The sequence below is a fragment of the Prionailurus viverrinus genome, chromosome B2, assembly GCF_022837055.1.
Source record: "Prionailurus viverrinus isolate Anna chromosome B2, UM_Priviv_1.0, whole genome shotgun sequence".
In the NCBI taxonomy this organism is placed as follows: domain Eukaryota; kingdom Metazoa; phylum Chordata; class Mammalia; order Carnivora; family Felidae; genus Prionailurus; species Prionailurus viverrinus.
The window spans coordinates 37287654-37306761 of NC_062565.1; the positions used below are offsets into that span (position 1 = coordinate 37287654).

A 19108-nucleotide genomic window follows, 5' to 3' on the forward strand; every position below is an offset into this window, starting at 1 on the left:
CTCAGTTTTCTCACCTGTAAAATGAGTATAATATCAGCACTTACCACACAGGGTTGTTGTGAGGGTTAAATGGGTTAATGTATGTAAAAAGCATGGCAGGTAGTATGAATTAAGTGATAGCTATTATGATTGAAGGTTTAAGCAAAAACTTTGAAGAGTATTATAGAGGGCATCCCCCCCCCCTTTTTTTTAAATACCCAGAGTAATATCACTTTCTTTTAGGTGACTGTTCCAACCACTACAACCATGGGAACCTACTGGAGGTTATTAATCCCAGGTCTTCACCTGGCCCCAGAGCCAGCATGTGACCCAGATTGGGCCTAAAGCAGTAGCTGTCCCCCTGGCCACAGTGATGGCCTGGACTGGATCAGCCAGAAAACTTTTTCCTAACCACAGTTACAGAAGCTGGCTTTGCCTCTTAGGTCATGAACTAGAATTATTTGTGTCACCTGTTGGTGGATTTGGGTTATTTATTTCTCTTTTGTTTTTGTTTTTGTCTTTTAAACAACATTGCAGAGACATCCTTGTTCATCCCTGGGCATCTGCAGGATAACAGACTTGCTGGAATAGAATTAGGGCTTTCATTTAAATACATTTAAATACATTTTCATTTAAATACATCTCACGTTGAGTATTCTTTCTTATTCTAGGTTTCTGTGCAAGATGAACTAGTTCAAGTGCAGCCAAAGTTTAAAAGTAATCTTCTTGAGGCCGTGGAAGTTTTTCGTGAGGATGTAATGAACTTCGCAGAAGCTTATGAGATGGTAATCCAAGTATTTGCATACTGTGGGTTAAAATGTTCTGTGGAGTGTTATATGCGATGACAGTGATGAGTCTTGAGAAATACACTGTGATTTGCACATTGTGTATAAGAGGCTGTACTTGCATATTTGCAGCTATCTGAAAAACAGGAGATAGCTAGTCCTTTAAGCTTGTTTTATAGAGGAAGAAAGAAGATATAACTGTTAAAAGGAGCAACAGCTTTTGAGATTGTGGAAGGAACCAAAGGGTCTGTTCTTGTCCTTTCTCAGGCCAGAATGCTCATAGTTGGAAATGGAATACTGTTGTTGGAAGGTTGCAAGAGACTATAAATACCATAATACCAGGACGTTATGCAACTGATATTTTTTTTTTTTTTTTTTTTTTTACTACAGAACCAACAGAGTCATTGAAAATAAATAAATAATCAATGTCACACTTGCTCAGTACCACAGACTATTCAGCCTAGTATCATGACCAATAACGATCCACCTCTTTGAAGTTAAACTCAAAAGTTGGGGGGCGCCTGGGTGGCTCAGTCGGTTAAGCGTCTGACTTCGGCTCAGGTCACGATCTCACGGTCCGTGGGTTCGAGCCCCGCGTCGGGCTCTGGGCTGATGGCTCAGAGCCTGCAGCCTGCTTCTGATTCTGTGTCTCCCTCTCTCTCTGTCTCTCTCAGTCTCAAAAATAAATAAACATTAAAAAAAAAATTAAAAAAAAAGTTGGATATATTCCCTAACATGTGCTACTTTCTTTTAGTGGTCACAGTGGGTCTGGATTCATAAGATAATTTTAAGCCCTTAATAATAATCATAAATGCCTTCTTTTTTTTTTTTTTACATGTGCTGAACTTGCCTCTTTTAGTTGGATTTGTTAACATTTTATGGCCCTCGTAGTCTATTATACTGGGAATCTAGTCTATTATTTAGCATATCAATAGTATTCATGATTGTATAGATCATCTGGGGTCCTTTTTGCAACTGTTTTCTGGATGATGGCCACCAGAGACTGCCTTTGGCTTCTTCCAAGTGTTCCACTTACATGCTTCTCTGTTTCCATATTGGGCTGAACCATTGGTGAAAGGAGGCTGTTGTCGGAACTCTAGATCAGTTATTCTAATGAGTAACCACAGCATCATCGTTTACAATCATAAATGAAATGAGACAGAGCTCTAGTGGTACAAGCTTCATGCAGGGTGTAATTTTGTCACATTTTTTGTTAGCTATGTCATGGTCCTTTAGAAATGAGTGGCAGTTGGAGTGATGTGAATATTCTAAAATTGACAATGGTCATGGTTATACAACTTTGTGAGTATAGTAAAAGTCATCAAGTTGTCTGTTTTCAGTGAGAGATTGTATGATATGTGAATTATATCTCAGCAAGGCTGTTACAAAAACTAAATGAAAGCTTCATCTATGGGGCAAAATTTGACCATTTCAATTAAAAATAATGTTTATTGATTTAAAAGGAAATAATAAGTAAACTCAATAAATTGATAAATGCATGTGATTAAGAATTTAAATGGAGATTATATTATTCATTACAGGAAGGACCCATGGTTCCAAATATACCACCCCAAGAAGCTAGCAACAGGCTACAGATATTTCAGGTAAAATTTCATTTTCTGCATATAGAAAATGTGTTGTTAGTCTTTAAAATAATTTTAGGGAAAAATGTATGTGTTCTGTCTTACAGAGGAAAAGTTAATGTTTAAAGTGCATACAGATTTTAATTGTATTCTAGTCTGCTAAATAATGTAATTGATTCCTTTTCTTATATCCCTTCATGCTCTTCTCCACAGAATCTCTCTCTGTATTTTTAGAGAATAAGATTTTGATTTTGAACTTAAGCTTATACCTTATTCTCGTTCCAAACATCTTGTTTGTGTGTTAATGGTAAAAATTCATAGAATAATAAAATGTATGAAAATAATAAAATATATCAAATTTAAAATATTGACAAAAAGTTTCCTTGTCTTCTCTCTGTATCCATTATTTTTCTTCCTTCTGTATCCATGACTTTAAAATTCCCACTTCATTTGCCCTACCTTGGGCAATGCTTACTGGGTCAGGCCAACCGTTTACCCTCTTTTTATATGCCCAGAGTGCTGAGCACATCTAGAGAAAAACCACACACCCATTTAGGTTAATGTTTTGTGGATTCATGGATTCCTATGTAAGCCAGCCCCTAGGATTATCTGGAAATTCTCCTCTTTGTTTCTAATCTCTATCCTGTTTTCTGTAGTGGCTGTACTATATGTTCTCTTTATGTTCCCTATCCCACCTGCACTTGTAGTCATGAAAAAATATTTATCAGATACCTGCTGTGTGTCTTGGTCAATAGAAAGGTGATTAAGAAATGGTTCTTTCTTCTAAGCTGCTAAAATCTGGTAGGGAGACAGACAGCTGGATAGATTGTAATTGCAAAACCATGTGGTGAGCATTGTGATCTAGGTGTGAGAACCAGTGTTAATGGAAACAGACCGATGGGAGCTGATGGGGCAGCCAGAAAAGACTTCCTGGAAGAGGAGCCATCTAAGCTGCATCTTGAAGGACTAATGAGAATTAGCCAGGGGTAAGAGGAGGAAAAACAAATTAGACAGAATTTGTACCTCCCAGAAATGAAGACATAAGCAGGGAGATCTAGGGGAGATGAGAGAGTGAAGTGTGGGGTGCATTGGGCAGAGAGCATAGGGATGAGGGATAGACAGCACAGTGGGCAGAAATCCTTAGAGAGCCTTGGAGGCTATGATAAGGAGCTTGTAGCCTATCCTAGGGGCTGGAGGGCTCTAAACAGGGAATGATCTGTTCAGATTTGAATTTTTAGAACAGTTTTGTGTTTAAAAGACTTCTCTGGCATTAGTGTGGAGAATGTTTTGGAGGGAGGGTGGTCAGACCAATGGCAGTTTCAGTAATACAAGCAAGAAATAGTAAAGATTGAGACCAACCAGATGCACTTGTAATAAAAAAGGTTCGGTCAAGTTGAATGGGATCTCTCCAGTCGCAGGTTCTCATGAGAGGGGCACTTCAGGCTTTTTCCATCAGAACCAAGTAGAATTTCTCGTGTGGTACCGAATTTTCAACTATCTCCCTTGATTTGAGTGGTTTAAATGGAAAATCGAGACCTAGATAAGAAAAGTGTTTCTCCAGGATCCTTCAAGCAACCAGGAATTGCAGCTGACCCTAGAGGAATAAACTTGTGCAAAGTAGATGAAATCAGCTGTCACAGAACCCACTGTGTGTGCTGCCTGGCTCCAGAGGGGTAGGTCCAGCCCAGTAACTCTGGTGGTTTTCTATAAGGTAGGCTGTCTGTGCTGGCCAGGGTTTTCATGGAATGCAGCCTTTCATTGAATATGATGTCCTCAGACAAAAAGTCATAATCCGTTGATATTGTTTGGGTTCTTTTGTCCTTAGGACAATAATGGTCACTCTTGGACTAAAACCAGATCCTCCTATCTATCACCCTTGCCAGCACTTTATGCTGGACACTGGAGGAGGCTCTTGATCCTTTGCTACCTGAAGTCCCCAGGGCCCTGGGGGAAAGGCCTGCCTCTCTGGAGGAGCCAGGACCCAGATTGATCTGCTTACCTGGTGGTTGCCAGCTGAGCCAAGCAGAACCCCTCAGCAATAAAAGCAAGAGGGAGGATGAAAATAGATAGTAATGTTGGATGGTGATAAGTGCCAAGGGAAAAAAATAAAGCAGGGAAGGGGAATAACATGCTGGGCTGTGTGTGCATAAAGTGGAAGGTCTCCAGAGAAGCCATCCTTGAAAAGGTGACATCTGAGTGGAGACCTAGAGAAATGAGGGAACGGACCCAGCAGATATCTGGAAGAGCAGCTTTCCAGGCAGAAGGATAAGCAGGTGCAAAGGTCCTGAGTATAAGCAAATATGACATCAACTTACTTATATTTTCAGTGACTCGCTCTAGCTACAAGTGTTGAGAGTAGATTATTGACAGTCAAGGGTAGAAGCAGGGAGAGTAATTAGGAGGCTATTGAAATAGTCCAGGACAGGATGACAGTAACTTGGACCAGCCTGGTGGCATTGGAGTTGATGAGAAGTGGTTGGAGGCTTGGTGCATTTTGAAGGTAGACCCATCTCCTTGTCTTTCCATCAGGAGTTACCAATTTATTGGTTAGCAACTGGGACTTTAATGGGTCACCCTTTTACCAGAGGTGTGGCCACTTCATTGAAAAGACATTGAAGGGCCCATCTCTTGCCATCTTGCTCCTTCTATTCTGCACGTGTTTGGGGGTGTGAGGTAAGCAGGCTGTTCACCATGCATCTGTCTGAACATGTGATCCAACTCTCCTCAAAAGCAGGTGCCCTTCATCCCCCAACCCCCAAGAGAAGCAGGTGCCAAGATCTGGATTGTGGAAAGAAGCAGGAGCCTCATGTGGAGCCTCAGGGTGCAGTGGTGTTCTCTGATGCAATTTTACTCTGATTTCTGGAGTTACTGGGCACTCTGTTGGTCTGCTGACAAAGCTGATTATTTTGCTCCCCATTTGGCTGGTGCTATGGGTCTTTTTATATTATTTGGGAGCTGAGTGGAAAAGGGGTGAGTGACTGGCATCCATCAATAGTCTTTACCTCATAGACAAGATTTTAAATGTCATTATTTTAAAGTATGCTAACTTTAAAGTTTTTGTTTCACCTTTTCTGGGTTCACCTTGTCCCATGGACACTTTAGTCAGTAAATTTGTTGAGTAACCACTGTACTAACCACCAAGAAACGTAAAAAGTGCAAAATATGGCCCTTTCTAGGAACTAAGAGTTCACTGGAGTTCCTTCAAGGTCTTCACCCCTTCCTGATTTGGCTCCTTTAAAGTATGTTGTGGAATTTAAGAAACAAAACAAATGAACATATGGGAAGGGAAAGAGAGAGAGACAGAGAGACAGAGAGAAAGGGAAGCAAGCCATAAGAGATTCTTTACAACAAACTGAGGATTGATGGAAGGAGGTGCATGGGGGATGGGCTAAATGGGTGATGGGTATTAAGGAAGGCACTTGTGATGAGCACTGTTATATGTAAGTGATGAATCACTAAATTCTACTCCTGAAACCAATACTACACTATATGTTAACTAACTAGAACTTAAATAAAAAATTGAAGGAAAAAAAAGAAATAAAAGAAGCTAACATAGCTGTCCGATCTGATTCACTCTCTGGGTATTGTGAGGTCTGATGCCAGACATTCTCCAGGGCTGGAAATTTGGGATCCCTATTGATATGTTATACCCTTTATGTGTAGCACACATATCTCATCACAGGTGGGTTATTTCTATTTGGTTTGTTGCTTTAAACACTATTAATACTTAGCATTGTAAGTATAGGAGATTCCACTTTTGGTTCAAAGGACATGTGCATTAACTTCATTGATTCAGATTGCTGGAATTCTTTCAAATGGTATTAAAATGGAATCCTTCATTTTATACACTATTGCTTGGAGAGAAAACAGGGTTGAAAGGATTATACTCACTCATTTGGACCATGTAGAAGAGATGACAAGTCTAAATTAGTGAAAAAGCCTGAATTATAGGTTATTTAAAATACTGTTTTATTACTTTCAGACATATTTATGGGAACTTGAGAACCAGGTCTTCTAGGGACCACTTAATTTATTAAAGAAAAAAAAAATTCGTGCAAAATGGATACTTTTAAAATGCTTAAAAGTTAATTTTATTAAGTGGTCAACTTTTCTTCTGATAGCTTGGTATCAGAAGTATAAATTTCTTCACAGATCCTTGTTTCATAGATATTATTAAACAAACCTCAATGTAGCTTTTATTCCAGGTATAATAAATTCTACCTTAATGGGGCCTGAATTAATTATATTTTACTACAACTTAAAAATCTTCTTATAGGCCAATTTTGATGATCTGTGGAGGAAGTTTGTTACATATTCATCTGGTGAACAACTTTTTGGATTGCCTGTGACTGATTATGAGGTTTTACACAAAACTAGGTAGGTTTAGAAACTGTACAAGTGTTACATGCAAATAATTAAATTCTGTCCATTAGAAGAATCATGCCATCATTAAATCCTTTATCATGCAGACAGCCTCCCCTAGAACACTCCTAAATATCCCCCTTATTCCTGGCTATTCCTGACCCACTGGATACATGGTCACCATATACAACAGAAATGTCCTTGAGGAGTTGAAAATAGGTTGTCAAAGTTGTGGTATTTGTGGTCTATATTTAGCCTATAGAAGCACTGCAATTTTGGATTTTTTTTTTTTTAATTTAGAAGAATAGCCATCCTTGGCTTTCCAACCCTTCTTATTGCATTTATGCTAAGTGCTCTTCGCTTTTGAGTAAACACAGAATTCATCAGGATTGAAAGCCAAGGAGCTTAACTGATTTTAAATAGTAAGTAGATCTAGGAATTAAGCAAGTATATCTTAATGGAATTTTGTGTAACTTTCCTCAAACTCAAAATTAGAACAGTGGCTTTAGCTTATTAGGATCATGGTTTCAGTAAAGAACTTTATGTTGATTTCATCAAAGTTCTAACATGTCTTTGCAAAATAGGTAAGAAATTTTCTGACCATAAATTAATGCTTCCAACTACCTTAGGGTAGATGGCTTGTATTTTTTTTCCAAGCAGTCATTCACCAAGCTTAGCTGGATGACCAGTTGTGTTAGAATTGCAGATGTCTGTTCTTTGCCCTGACTTACTAAATCAGAATCTCAGGGATTGGGTCCTGCATTTTCATAAATTCTCTAGTTAATTCTTTGCATGCTCAGTGTGAGACTCAGTGTTTTCTTTTAGCCCTCAGTATTCCAGGAAAAATAACCATCCTCATTTACTATTTATTTTTTTATATTTAAGTGATTTATGAATAATTTGCAAAAGTACAAATAAGGTAATGATGAAAAGCACTTTTATTAGAAAATGTAGTGAGAATTTAAGCAGTGAAAACCCAAACTTTTACTCCATAATACCCTGGTTTGAAGATATTTACACAAAGTGGAAACTGACTTCGGAATCCAACTGTAACAGAACCAATGTGAGTTTGCTCCTTGGTGAGTCAGAAACTGCACAAGTTTGAGTTGTCACACAAAGAAAACTTTATTTGTAGCAAATAAAGAGATCATGGGGAATAGCTTCCAAAGCCATGATTCCCTAAGAGAGGGTGAATGGGTTCCTTTTATTTAGGGTTAGAATGAATGTATCAATAGGAAAGCTCAGTCATTGTTTGTAAAGGCAGGCATGAGATTGCGCATGTGCCTTAAGGAAACATGCCAATACACACATTGTATGTTATGTAAATGAAACATGTGCTTCTCCATCAGCGGAGATTTTAGTATTATCATGCGGTGAAGGTGATTGTAAGTCATTCCAGAGGTCACTCCGTGTCCATATGAGTTTAGCTCCAAGGATCTGGGCGAGTGGGAGGTCTTGTGAGGGCAGTGGATACCACTTGAGTAGTGGTTTTGGGTTTCCTTTGCCTAAGTTAAGAGGTAAGACAGAAAGAAAAGCTTAAGGAAAAATTTAAGGCAAAGATTAGTGAGTACAAGCAGTGGGACAGTAAAGGTCAGTTCTTGGATTCTTGCTGGTGACACCACCAACTTCTCATCGGCTGTCACGCACAAACCTGGACCATACCCCTTCTGTAGGCACTGATTTCCGATTTCAAATCCATCTCCAACAACTTCTGACTTTTCTTGGACTTGCATTGCTAAACCCCAGAACTGTTGAAAACTCAGACACCCATAATTTTGTTGAAGAGAGGATCACCATCTTTCTTGCATTATGAATGCAAAAAATCTTTACTTTCACATTTGAAGGATCAAGTCCATGAACTTTTTCATTTCTGCATCATCTGTCTTTGAGTACATATCTGCCTTCAGCATCTGTCTACTTAGGGGATGTCCCAAATAAAAGTTACACAAACATCACAGATAATGGAAGAACAGTCATTTATCCTTTTCACGAAATGGGATGGTTTAGGTTCTTGTAAAAATTTGCAGGATGAAGCCCTTGCCTCTACATAAACATATTGTCCACTCATAAATTACTGATTTTGGTAAAATTCATCTAGGTAATTATCATCTAAAGACCCACAGTCTGAGATCTCACTTACATAGCCAGTTGGACTATCACAGTTAGAGTCTAGTGTGTTGCCCTGTGTCTCTTTCCTGTTTAATACTCGGGAAACACACTCTTTTGTCAGTTGTCTTCTCTTTGCTGTTTTACATAAAAAATGAACAATTCCTTAACTGTATTAAGTGAGAGCTAAACAACAACAAAAACAAAACAAAAATGGTGTCTCTCCAGGGTTCTTTCTTGATACTTACTTTCTTTTTTTTTCAATACAATGATCATTTTACTTTTATTTATTTATTTACTTTTAATATGAAATTTATTGTCAAATTGGTTTCCATACAACACCCAGTGCTCATCCCAACAGGTGCCCTCCTCTTGATACTTTCTTACAAGACGATGCAATGCTTTGGGCAACACAATAAGAAACCTGAAGAAAAATTGTTGTCCCTTTTTTATTGGAGATCTTGTTGTTCTTTTTGTATTATTTTAGTCATTTTTAGCATAGTTGGAAATACTCCATGATTAACAATGGGATCATTCCTAAGAATCAGCAAAATGAAGCAAGAATTGGAAAAACAGAGTGTTTTTTAAAGGGCCCAGTGTGCCCATTTGATAATTGCAAGATAGAATGAGTTTTACTTTATTAAAAACATAAGCAAATTTTAACTTTGGCCTTTGCATTATTTATAATAAATAATAAAAGTTGTGAACATCAATCCTTACAAATAGTTAGAACTGCTCAAGAAATAAACTCAAAAACTGAAATTGGGTCTAGGGGACCCTCATGGTCCGCTAAGCGTTGAGGAATTCTTGGGAGCATCAACAAACTCAATTTTTGGTGTATTACATGATAAAAGGACTTTTTCTAGGAATCTATAATCCCTCCTATTATTCTTGCTATGTATATAACTCCATTGGGGTACATGAGGGAAAGCTTTTGGTAGGAAAGTGATGTTTAAGTCACTTCCTAAAGACAGATGTTCTCATAAAAAAACAACTTGCATTTGAAAGAAAAAAAATTAAAATCTTAGCCTTAGCTTTGATCTTACCAAGTGCTGGTCACACTGTTTGCAGTGACTGGAATGGTAATAATAATCAAGCCATTTGTTAGTGTCAAGTCATAGTATGACTTGGAATATTTGAGAGCTGTACACTTGACCTGATTGATGGAGCTTTAATAAAATCTTTGTTTGGAAACTAACAGGGTTTTTTGCATATTGGTGTCTATAAAGTACACATGTGATGTATGAAATATTTGATTGGATGAATTCTGTCTATCCAATAATGACATTTATTTTTAAAATACACATTATGCAATGACTTAAATATTTGGTTTCCCAGAAAGGAACTCAACTTGCTGCAGAAGCTGTATGGACTCTATGATACCGTAATGAGCAATATTAGTGGTTATTATGAAATACTTTGGGGAGATGTAGACATTGAAAAAATTAACGCAGAACTGCAGGAATTTCAAAACAGGTGAGTTTTAATTGAATTAAACTTACCTTTTTCTAGTGGCTATCTTCATAGGATCTTGTAGGTATTTAACAAATGAATCTATCCTCTGATATATTGCCATATATATATATATTTATGTGTATATATATATATATATATATATATATGGCAAAGTTGTTATATATGTGTGTGTGTGTGTGTGCGTGTGTGTGTGTGTGTGTGTACACAAAGAAATGTGTAGTGATACAATTTTTTTCCCTGAAAGGTGTCGTAAACTCCCAAAAGGGCTTAAAGATTGGCAAGCTTTTTTGGATCTGAAAAAAAGAATTGATGATTTCAGTGAGTCATGTCCTCTACTGGAAATGATGACCAATAAGGCAATGAAACAGAGACACTGGGATCGAATCTCTGAGTTAACTGGAACCCCGTTTGATGTGGAATCTGATTCATTTTGTCTTAGAAATATTATGGAAGCACCACTACTTAAAAATAAGGATGACATTGAGGTACAAAAGCTTATATCTTATCACTGGTTCATTAAAGAACATCTTTTTCTTTTCTGGGGCACCTGGGTGGCTCAGTCGGTTGGGCATCCAGCTTTGGCTCAGGTCATGATTTTGCAGTTCACGAGTTCAAGCCCCATGTTGGGCTCTATGCTGACAGCTGCTTCGGATTCTGTGTCTCCCTCTCTCTGCCCCACCCAACTTGTGCTCGCTTTCTCTCTCTCAGAAATAAACATTAGAAAAAAAATTTAAAAAATCTTTTTCTTTTCTGAAAATTGTACAGACATTTTATGTAAGAGTGTACTAATTGCCTTATATAATGTACCCTCAAAATTTGGAATGATCCTGAACATCCTTTGATTTTGCAAAATAATACAGTAACTCAAGGAGATAAGATGATTATTTGAAATATGTTCATTTGGGAGGTCCTAAATCTATCCTCCTTGTCCCTTAACTACACTCTCATTTAAAAGCAAAAAATCTGTTTATTTCTGTATTACATTCCTGGTAAATTCCTTAGAACATTTTCCAGATTTCTAATTCTATACTTTTCCTTATTAATCTACTACATATTATTTTTCCTTTCCAAGATTTTACATTGGTTCTTTTGTGTGTGCTTAGTGTTTGTATGGTGTTTCTTTTTTACTATTGAGATATAATTTCTATAATTATATGATTTTTATGGCCGAGATATAAACTTATTAGTTTGTTTGTAACATAATGACTCTATACATGTGTATATCACAACGTGATCACTGCAATATATGTAGTTAACATCCATCACCACACATAGTTAAGATTTTTTTCTTGTGTTGAGAACTTTTCTCTTAACAACTCCCAAATACACAATACAATATTGTGAACTATAGTCATCATGCTGTACATTAGATCCCCAGGACTTATTTGTGTTATAACTAGAAGTTTGTACCTTTAACCACCCTCACCCATTTCATTTGCACCGCCACTCCCCTAACCCCCCACCCTGCCCCAACACACACACCCGGCTGGCAACACTAGTCTGTTCTCAGTATCTATGTTCTGGTTTCTTTCTTTTTGAATTAGTGTTTTCATTTTCTTTGAATAAATACCCAGAAGTAGTATTGCTGGATCATATGTAGCTCTATTTTTAATTTTTTTTTTTTCAGAACCTCCATACTGTTTTCTATAGCAGCTGCACCAATTTACATTCCCACCAACAGTGTAGTGTGCAGGTTTCTCTTTTCTTCTCATCCTCACTGATACTTGTTATTTCTTGTCTTTGTCAAGGTAGCCACTCTGACAGGTATGAGGTGGTGTCTCACTGTGGTTTTGATTTGCTAATCCCTGAGGATTAGTGATGTTGAGCACATTTTCCTGTACCTGTTAGCCATTTGCATGTCTTCTGTGGAAAAATGTCTATTCTGATCCTCTCCCATTTATGAATTGGGTTGGTTGGGGTTTTTTCCTATTGAGTCGTGTGAATTCTTTGTATATTTTAGATATTAACTCCTTATCAGGTTTATGATTTGCAAATATTTTATTTCATTTGTAGTTTGCCTTTTCATTTTGTTGATGGTTTTCTTCGCCATGCAGAAACGTTTCAGTTTGATGTTGTCCCGTTTGTGTTTTTTTCCCTGTGTTTCCTTGGCTTTGTTGTCAACATTTCTTGTAAGATTTGTCTAGTGGTGATGCACTCCTTTAGCTTTGGCCTGTCTGGAAAACTTTATCTTTCCTTTGATTCTGAAGGACAAATTTGCCCGGTAAGGTATTCTTGATAGCGGGTTTTTTTTTTGTTTCTGTCTTTTTTTTTTCTTTCAGCACTTTGAATATATTGTGTTCCTCCCTTCTGGTCTGCACAATTTCTGCTGAAAAATCTGCTATTAGTCTTGTGAGAGTTCCCTTGTATTTAACAAGTTTTTCTCTTGCTACTTGTAAGATGTTCTCTTTGTTTTCAACTTTTGACACTTCAATTTTAATGTGTCTTGGTGTGGATCTCTTGGTTCATCTGTTTTGAAACTCCCTGGACTTCCTAGATGTGGATGTCTGTTTCCTTCCCCATCTTAGGGGAGTTTTCAGCCATTATTTCCTCAAATAAATTTTCTGCCCTCTTCTCCTTCTGGGACTTGTATAATGTGAGTGTTGGCCCATGTGATCTATCTTAAATTTAAGTCCCTTAAATTATCTTCACTATTTTTCATTCTTTGTTCTTTTTGCTCTAGTTGGGTAAGTTCTACTGTCCTGTGTTTGAGTTCATGATCCTTTCTTGTGCTTCATCTAGTTTGCTATTGAATTCCTTTATTGTATTTTTCTGTTCTGTGATTGTATTCTTCAGCTCCATGACTTCTATTTGGTACTTTTAAAATATTTTCTTTCTCTTTGTTGAAATTCTCACTTTGTTCATGCATGTTTCTCCTGAACTTGTTAAGTATTATTATGACCATTATTTTGAGCTATTTGGTAAATCACCCATCTGTCTCATTGAAGTCTTTTCTGAGGTTTTATCTTGTTTCATTTGGGCCATATTCCTCTGTTTCTTTATTTTACTTTCCTCTCTGTGTTGGTTTTTATGCATTATATAAAACAGCCACCTCTCTCAGTCTGGAAGGAGAAGCCTCATGTAGGAAATGAGCCTTATCATTCAAGCCCACCTTAGCTCTTGCTTGGCTCTCAGAACTTTGTGTTTCTTCTAGTACTCTACTTCATCCTTAGTTACTCCCAGTAACTGGAGGTGTCACAAGACCTGTCAGGCTCCAAAGTGGATTTAGGCTGATTGGAAGCCAAATTCTCAGGCAGCCACTTTTAAAGTATGCAAATATACCTCTTTTAGGGGAACACTAGGAAATGGACATTTCTGTCTGTTCTGTGTGCACTGAACCCTGGGATGATAGCCAGTTAAGAACTTTCTTTGTTTGCTGCCATCCTGTTGAACCCATGAACCCAAGCCCCTCTACTCACCAGACTCAGGCCATCAAGGGATGTGCCTTTTGAGTGACAGCAACAGTTGTTCACACAAGTTCCTTTCTTGGAGATGCCAGCATTTGGGAGCATGGCATAAGGAAGATGAAGAGAGCACCCACCCTACAAAGTCTCTGGAGAGGATTAGAGTTGGCCCTCGGATGTATGTTTAATTAGAAGCCTACTCCTCAGGCCACGGCTGTGAAGTTACACTGATAGGCCTCTCCCATAGTATGACTGAGCATTCCAGTCTGCTGTCTCTGCACTGGGGGTAGGTAGCTGGTTAAGGATGTTTTCCTGGTTTGTTATGGTCCTGTGGCACCTCAAACATAAACCTCATTTGCCACCAGAATCAGGTGCTCAAGAGACATCTCCTGGGTGGCAGCTGCAAAAACAAACAAAAAAACAAAAACAAAACAAAACAAAACTCAGGACACCAGACATGTGCATAAGCTCCTTTCCAGGAGATAGCAGTGACCTGGGGTGAGGCAGAGGACAGTGCAACGGTGGTGCCCACTAGCCTCTGTCTTTGGAGAGAACCCCTAGTCCTGTGTTACATTAGATGCCTGACCCTCAGACAGAAGCTCTAAGATAAGCAAAGAGGCCTTCTTTACAGAAAGGCTGGGCAGTTTTCAGTGGGTTGTCTCTGCGCTGGGCCCTGGGGTGTAGCCAGATATGTCTATGCAAACCCTTTATAACTGCTCCCCCTGCCCCTCTCCACAACTCACCACAGCCCTCAGGCCTGGGCTTCATGTCCATCCACCGGTTTGCATGTCTTTTTCACTTCTGGTTCATGGAGATGTTTGTTTGGCTTTTAAGCGTGGCTATGTTTTTACTTTCTCTTTTTTGCATTTTATCCACTATTCTGTATTTTTGGAGGCAGGGAACTGTACCATGTGACCAGAAATCTCTCCTATATATGGTTTTGAGTCTCCTGCCCCTTCTTTTTCCCTTAACTACATATGTACACCAGAAATTCTGTTTTCAAAACATTATGTCCTGTTTATCAATGTCATTCAAATACTACTGAAGGAAACAAAGTGACCATCTCATTCTTAGAAGTAGGTTTTTACACTTAAGAATATAGCCATTTATAAGCTGTGCTTTGAAAACATCATTTTATACTTCCAAGGAATTCTAGGCCTCAGTTACTATTTGCACCCCAAAATGGATTCTTAGTGCGGTATACCCTGGTACATCCTGTTTGCTCTGCTCTGCATGTCCTGCTATTAACCAAGCTGGATTCCTTCTGTCACTGGACTCACTGCCTCCAAAGGAACTCTTTTCCCTTGCTGTAGAACATCTCCTTCCACCACCCATGGAATCTCACTCAGTCTCAGATGCTGCCTCCTCCATGAAGCCTTCCCTCCTGACTGCAGGCAGAAATCCTTTCTCCCTCTTCAGAACTCACAACAAATCTTACCATGCTTAGGACATTTATTACACACCCATTTGGATTATAATTATTTGTGGAAATACTTTGCACCTTTCAGTTCCTTCCCATCTGTGAGATTCTGTGATTCTAAGTATGAAAATAAATAGAGGCATGGTGGGGAAAATACCTTACTTTTACTTTCCCTGTGAGACGTTCATATCGAGCATTCTCAGAAAAACAGGAAAACTTGTAAGAAAAAAAATAGAATAACTTTTAAGCAAATGAAATATTCGTATCAGGGCCAGAAGAAGCAGGAATCTGGCAATGACTGATTATATGTTACTTCAAAGAGGTCAAAGGACTCCCACATACATTCTCAGTTGTTTTCTCATGGCAAGTTGCTGAGATAGAGCAGCTGGGGTTATCTCTGTTTTGGCCAGAAAACTCCAATAAAAAATATAATCAAGAAACATGACGATTTAAGTTCTGCTATTGCATGTAGGTGGTACAATAAAATAATTAGTGGTCAGACAGTCAAGAGAGTTATTATTTGAACTTGTAATACAATGATCTTGAGACCTTGCATTTCTTTTTTTCTTTTAAAAAAGAATTTTTTTTAATGGTTATTTATTTTTGAGAGACAGAGACAGAGTGCAAGTTGGGGAGGGGCAGAGAGAGAGGGAGACACAGAATCTGAAGCAGGCTCCAGGCTTTGAGCTGTCAGCACAGAGACTGATTCAGGGCTCAAACTCACAAACTGTGAGATCATGACCTGAGCTGAAGTTGGACGTTAAACTGACTGAGCCACCCAGGCACCCCTTTCTTTTTCTTTTTCTTTTTCTTTTTCTTTTTCTTTTTCTTTTTCTTTTTCTTTTTCTTTTTCTTTTTCTTCTTCTTCTTCTTCTTCTTCTTCTTCTTTTTCTTTTTCTCTTTCTCTTTCTCTTTGTTTTTCTTTTTCTTCTTCTTCTTCTTCTTCTTCTTCTTCTTCTTCTCCTTCTCCTCTTCCTCCTTCTTTTCCTCCTCCTCCTCCTCTGTCTTCCTCTTCCTCTTCTTTTGACAGAGAGAGTGAGAGTGAGAGCGAGAGCGAGCATGAGGGAGGGGCAGAGAGAGGGGGAAGGAAAATCTTAAGCAGGCTCCACGTCCAGTGTGGAGCCCAACACGGGGCTCAGTCTCATGACTGTGAGATCATGACCTGAGCTGAAATCAAAAGTCAGATAATTAACTGACTGAGCCACCCAGGTGCACCTTGAGTCTTGGTTTTTTGGCCACAAAATGACTATGACTTCTAGGTCGAAACTCAAAAATTCATTATTTTACAAGGCACTTAATTTATAATTGAAAATGTCATGACATATTCTTTGATCTCCCTCTGAAGGACATTTGCATATCTGCCATTAAGGAAAAGGATATTGAAGCCAAGCTGACTCAGGTGATTGAAAACTGGACCAACCAGAACCTGAGTTTTGCCGCATTTAAGGGAAAGGGAGAGCTCCTTCTCAAAGGAACTGAATCAGGAGAAATTATCACCTTGATGGAGGATAGTTTAATGGTCTTAGGTTCCTTACTAAGCAACAGGTAATTTTATACTTTGGGGGCGGGGGGAAGGTTTTAATTTGGTTTTTGGAATTATATAATACTAGGTGAAAGCCCAGTTTTACAGCTGTGGCATAATATAAGATTCTGACCTAAAGTGCTCACTGTTGTCTGTTCTCACACAAGCTACCTATTTTCCCTAACAATCATGACCTCTGTCTCTTCTTTATGGTACTCATCTCTCCTTCCTATTTTCCTGGTGGGCCCCATCATAATTACTTTCCCCCAAATAGGCAGCTTATCTCCTGAACATTTTGGCTCCCCACCATGATGATGTATTTTATTTTCTTTCTCTTTCATTCCTCCAATCTGTCATTTTTGGCCTCCTTGGCCAAGTGTTCATCCAGTGGCCCAGGAGAAGTATCCTGGCAACACATTAAGGAACTGTTATCACTAGGGGCTTGTTACTTAAACACTTTATGCATCTTTTATCGTGAAAAGTGTCTCTTTATGTGCTGGGTTTACTGTGCCCTAAATGAAACAACCTGTCCATCTTTGGACTACTGTACCAGCTGGAAGGTGACCATGACCTTAAGTGCAGCTTTAGAAAATGGGAATCAGTCAGACTAAGTATACTGTCAGGTCTTAATCTGGGCATTAGCAACCTTTAATCCCTTAGCTGACTATGCAGTAATTCTCAACTGTTCTTCGCCATAATACTTCTAAGAAATATGCCACAACTTTGTCATTAGCAGAGGTCAGTGTCTAGGGTACATGGGAATTCCAACACCCCTTGTCCAGGTTGAGATCACTGGTTAATGAATGACATCCTGCATGACTTCTGGCCCCAAAGTCTGTCTTGTATTTGGATAAAGTACTTAATTTCAAAGCTCCTAGTTCTAGGAGTTTCGTGTTGACTTGCTATGGTTAAGATCCTACTTATGTCTTCTGCTCTGAGGGAATATGAATAATCCTGGCACAGGTGACCATGGGATATTCAGTGGTTTCTGGACTTCATGGGATACTATGTCCACATGGATCACTGCTAATTTTGCCATCCTAATTTCCTAAATGACTTCTTTCTTAGTTATTTTTTAAATGTGCTATTTATTTTGGGGGGCAGGAGAGAAGGGGGCAGAGAGGGAAGGTGACAGAGGATCCGAAGTAGGCTCTGCAGTGATAGCAGAGAGCCTGATGTGGGGCTTGAACTCACAAACCGTGAGATCATGACCTGAGCCAAAGTTGGACGCTTAACTGACTGAGCCACCCAGGCGCCCCCACTAAAGGATGACTTCTTGAAAAAAGGCTGTGGAGTCATGTGAATAGTGTCTGTGGCCAAAGAATTCAGGATTTGAGGCCTTTCTTAATTTCATACTTAACTTGCATTTATTAAGTTATTATATATCAGTATATATATAAGTATTATATATCAGTATAATATTTATAGCACTAATAAAATCAATGTTGAGGCAGTGGCTGCTGGGTCTCTAGGGTGACCTGGCAGTGACCTCAGAAAGAAATTGTATATATTCCATGGGTGAGACTTAACTCCAGATATTGCCTGGATTGTGACACTTTCCTACTGGATTCCTGATTGGTCTATGGCACTCCCTATCGGTCTTGACAGGTTCCACCATGCAGAGTTGTGCAATGCAAGGGCCTGGCCATAGGACCGAAACTTGGTTATGCTAGATTTTATTTCAAGTCTCCCATTTTCATGTTGGAAGTTACATGAAATATAACCATCAAATATGACTCTTTTTTTTTTTTTTTCCTCTGTGCAGGACCATTTTGGGCCTCAAATATCTAGTTGCTTCAACCCCTTGAAGTACCCATCCATACCATCTTGGTCTGCATGTTTTAATTTTGAAGATTGCTTTTAGCATATTGACTGCCTTTCAGCTCCAGAACAATGGTCAGACGGACAGTAAATGGGTGTTGATAAAAATGCCTGTTACTATCTGAATAGCTCACCTATCTCCTTGGGGCAATTTTTGTGCAACTCACTTTATACCTCCATGTATAACATAGACTTCTAGAGAAGTTATGGGTTGCACTCACGCATCAGACCCCATTCAGACCCAGAAGACCCGCTTCAGACCCAGAAGAACCCCCTTCTGTATGTGAGCAACCTGTCCTGGATCAAGACAAGTTTTAAGAACCTTGTATTGACAATCACCAGAAAATGCCACTATACCACATCGAAACCACTTGTCATTGCCACAAACTAAAATTGGCTTCTTAATCCAACTGTAGGCAGTTGGGTCCTTACCCAGTATCTTCCCATCACTTCTTGCATGACATCCATTGTGTTTCTTGTCTTTTTTGGTTGTGCCCAGCTTTCTGAACACCTTGAATTCTCATGAATCCTTCATCTAGCCCTGATGTTGAGAAAGCAGGAAGCATGCTATTTGGGGGCAGCTATTCTAGATCTCTAATACCATACAATCTAGGCCCAGTGCCTGGTGAAACCAGCAGTCTTTGGATGAGAAG

The 19108-nt window shown here is 38.8% G+C and overlaps 1 protein-coding gene across 1 annotated transcript in view; it reads left to right on the forward strand.

Moving 5' to 3' along the window:
- DNAH8 (dynein axonemal heavy chain 8) overlaps positions 1-19108 on the forward strand; it is a 338484-nt gene that overhangs the window by 125004 nt on the left and 194372 nt on the right. The window contains exons 32-37 of the mRNA XM_047860389.1: positions 651-764; positions 2306-2368; positions 6624-6724; positions 10154-10291; positions 10536-10776; positions 16458-16657. Coding sequence (XP_047716345.1) covers positions 651-764; positions 2306-2368; positions 6624-6724; positions 10154-10291; positions 10536-10776; positions 16458-16657 — 857 coding nt within the window. The remainder of the gene's footprint in view (positions 1-650; positions 765-2305; positions 2369-6623; positions 6725-10153; positions 10292-10535; positions 10777-16457; positions 16658-19108) is intronic.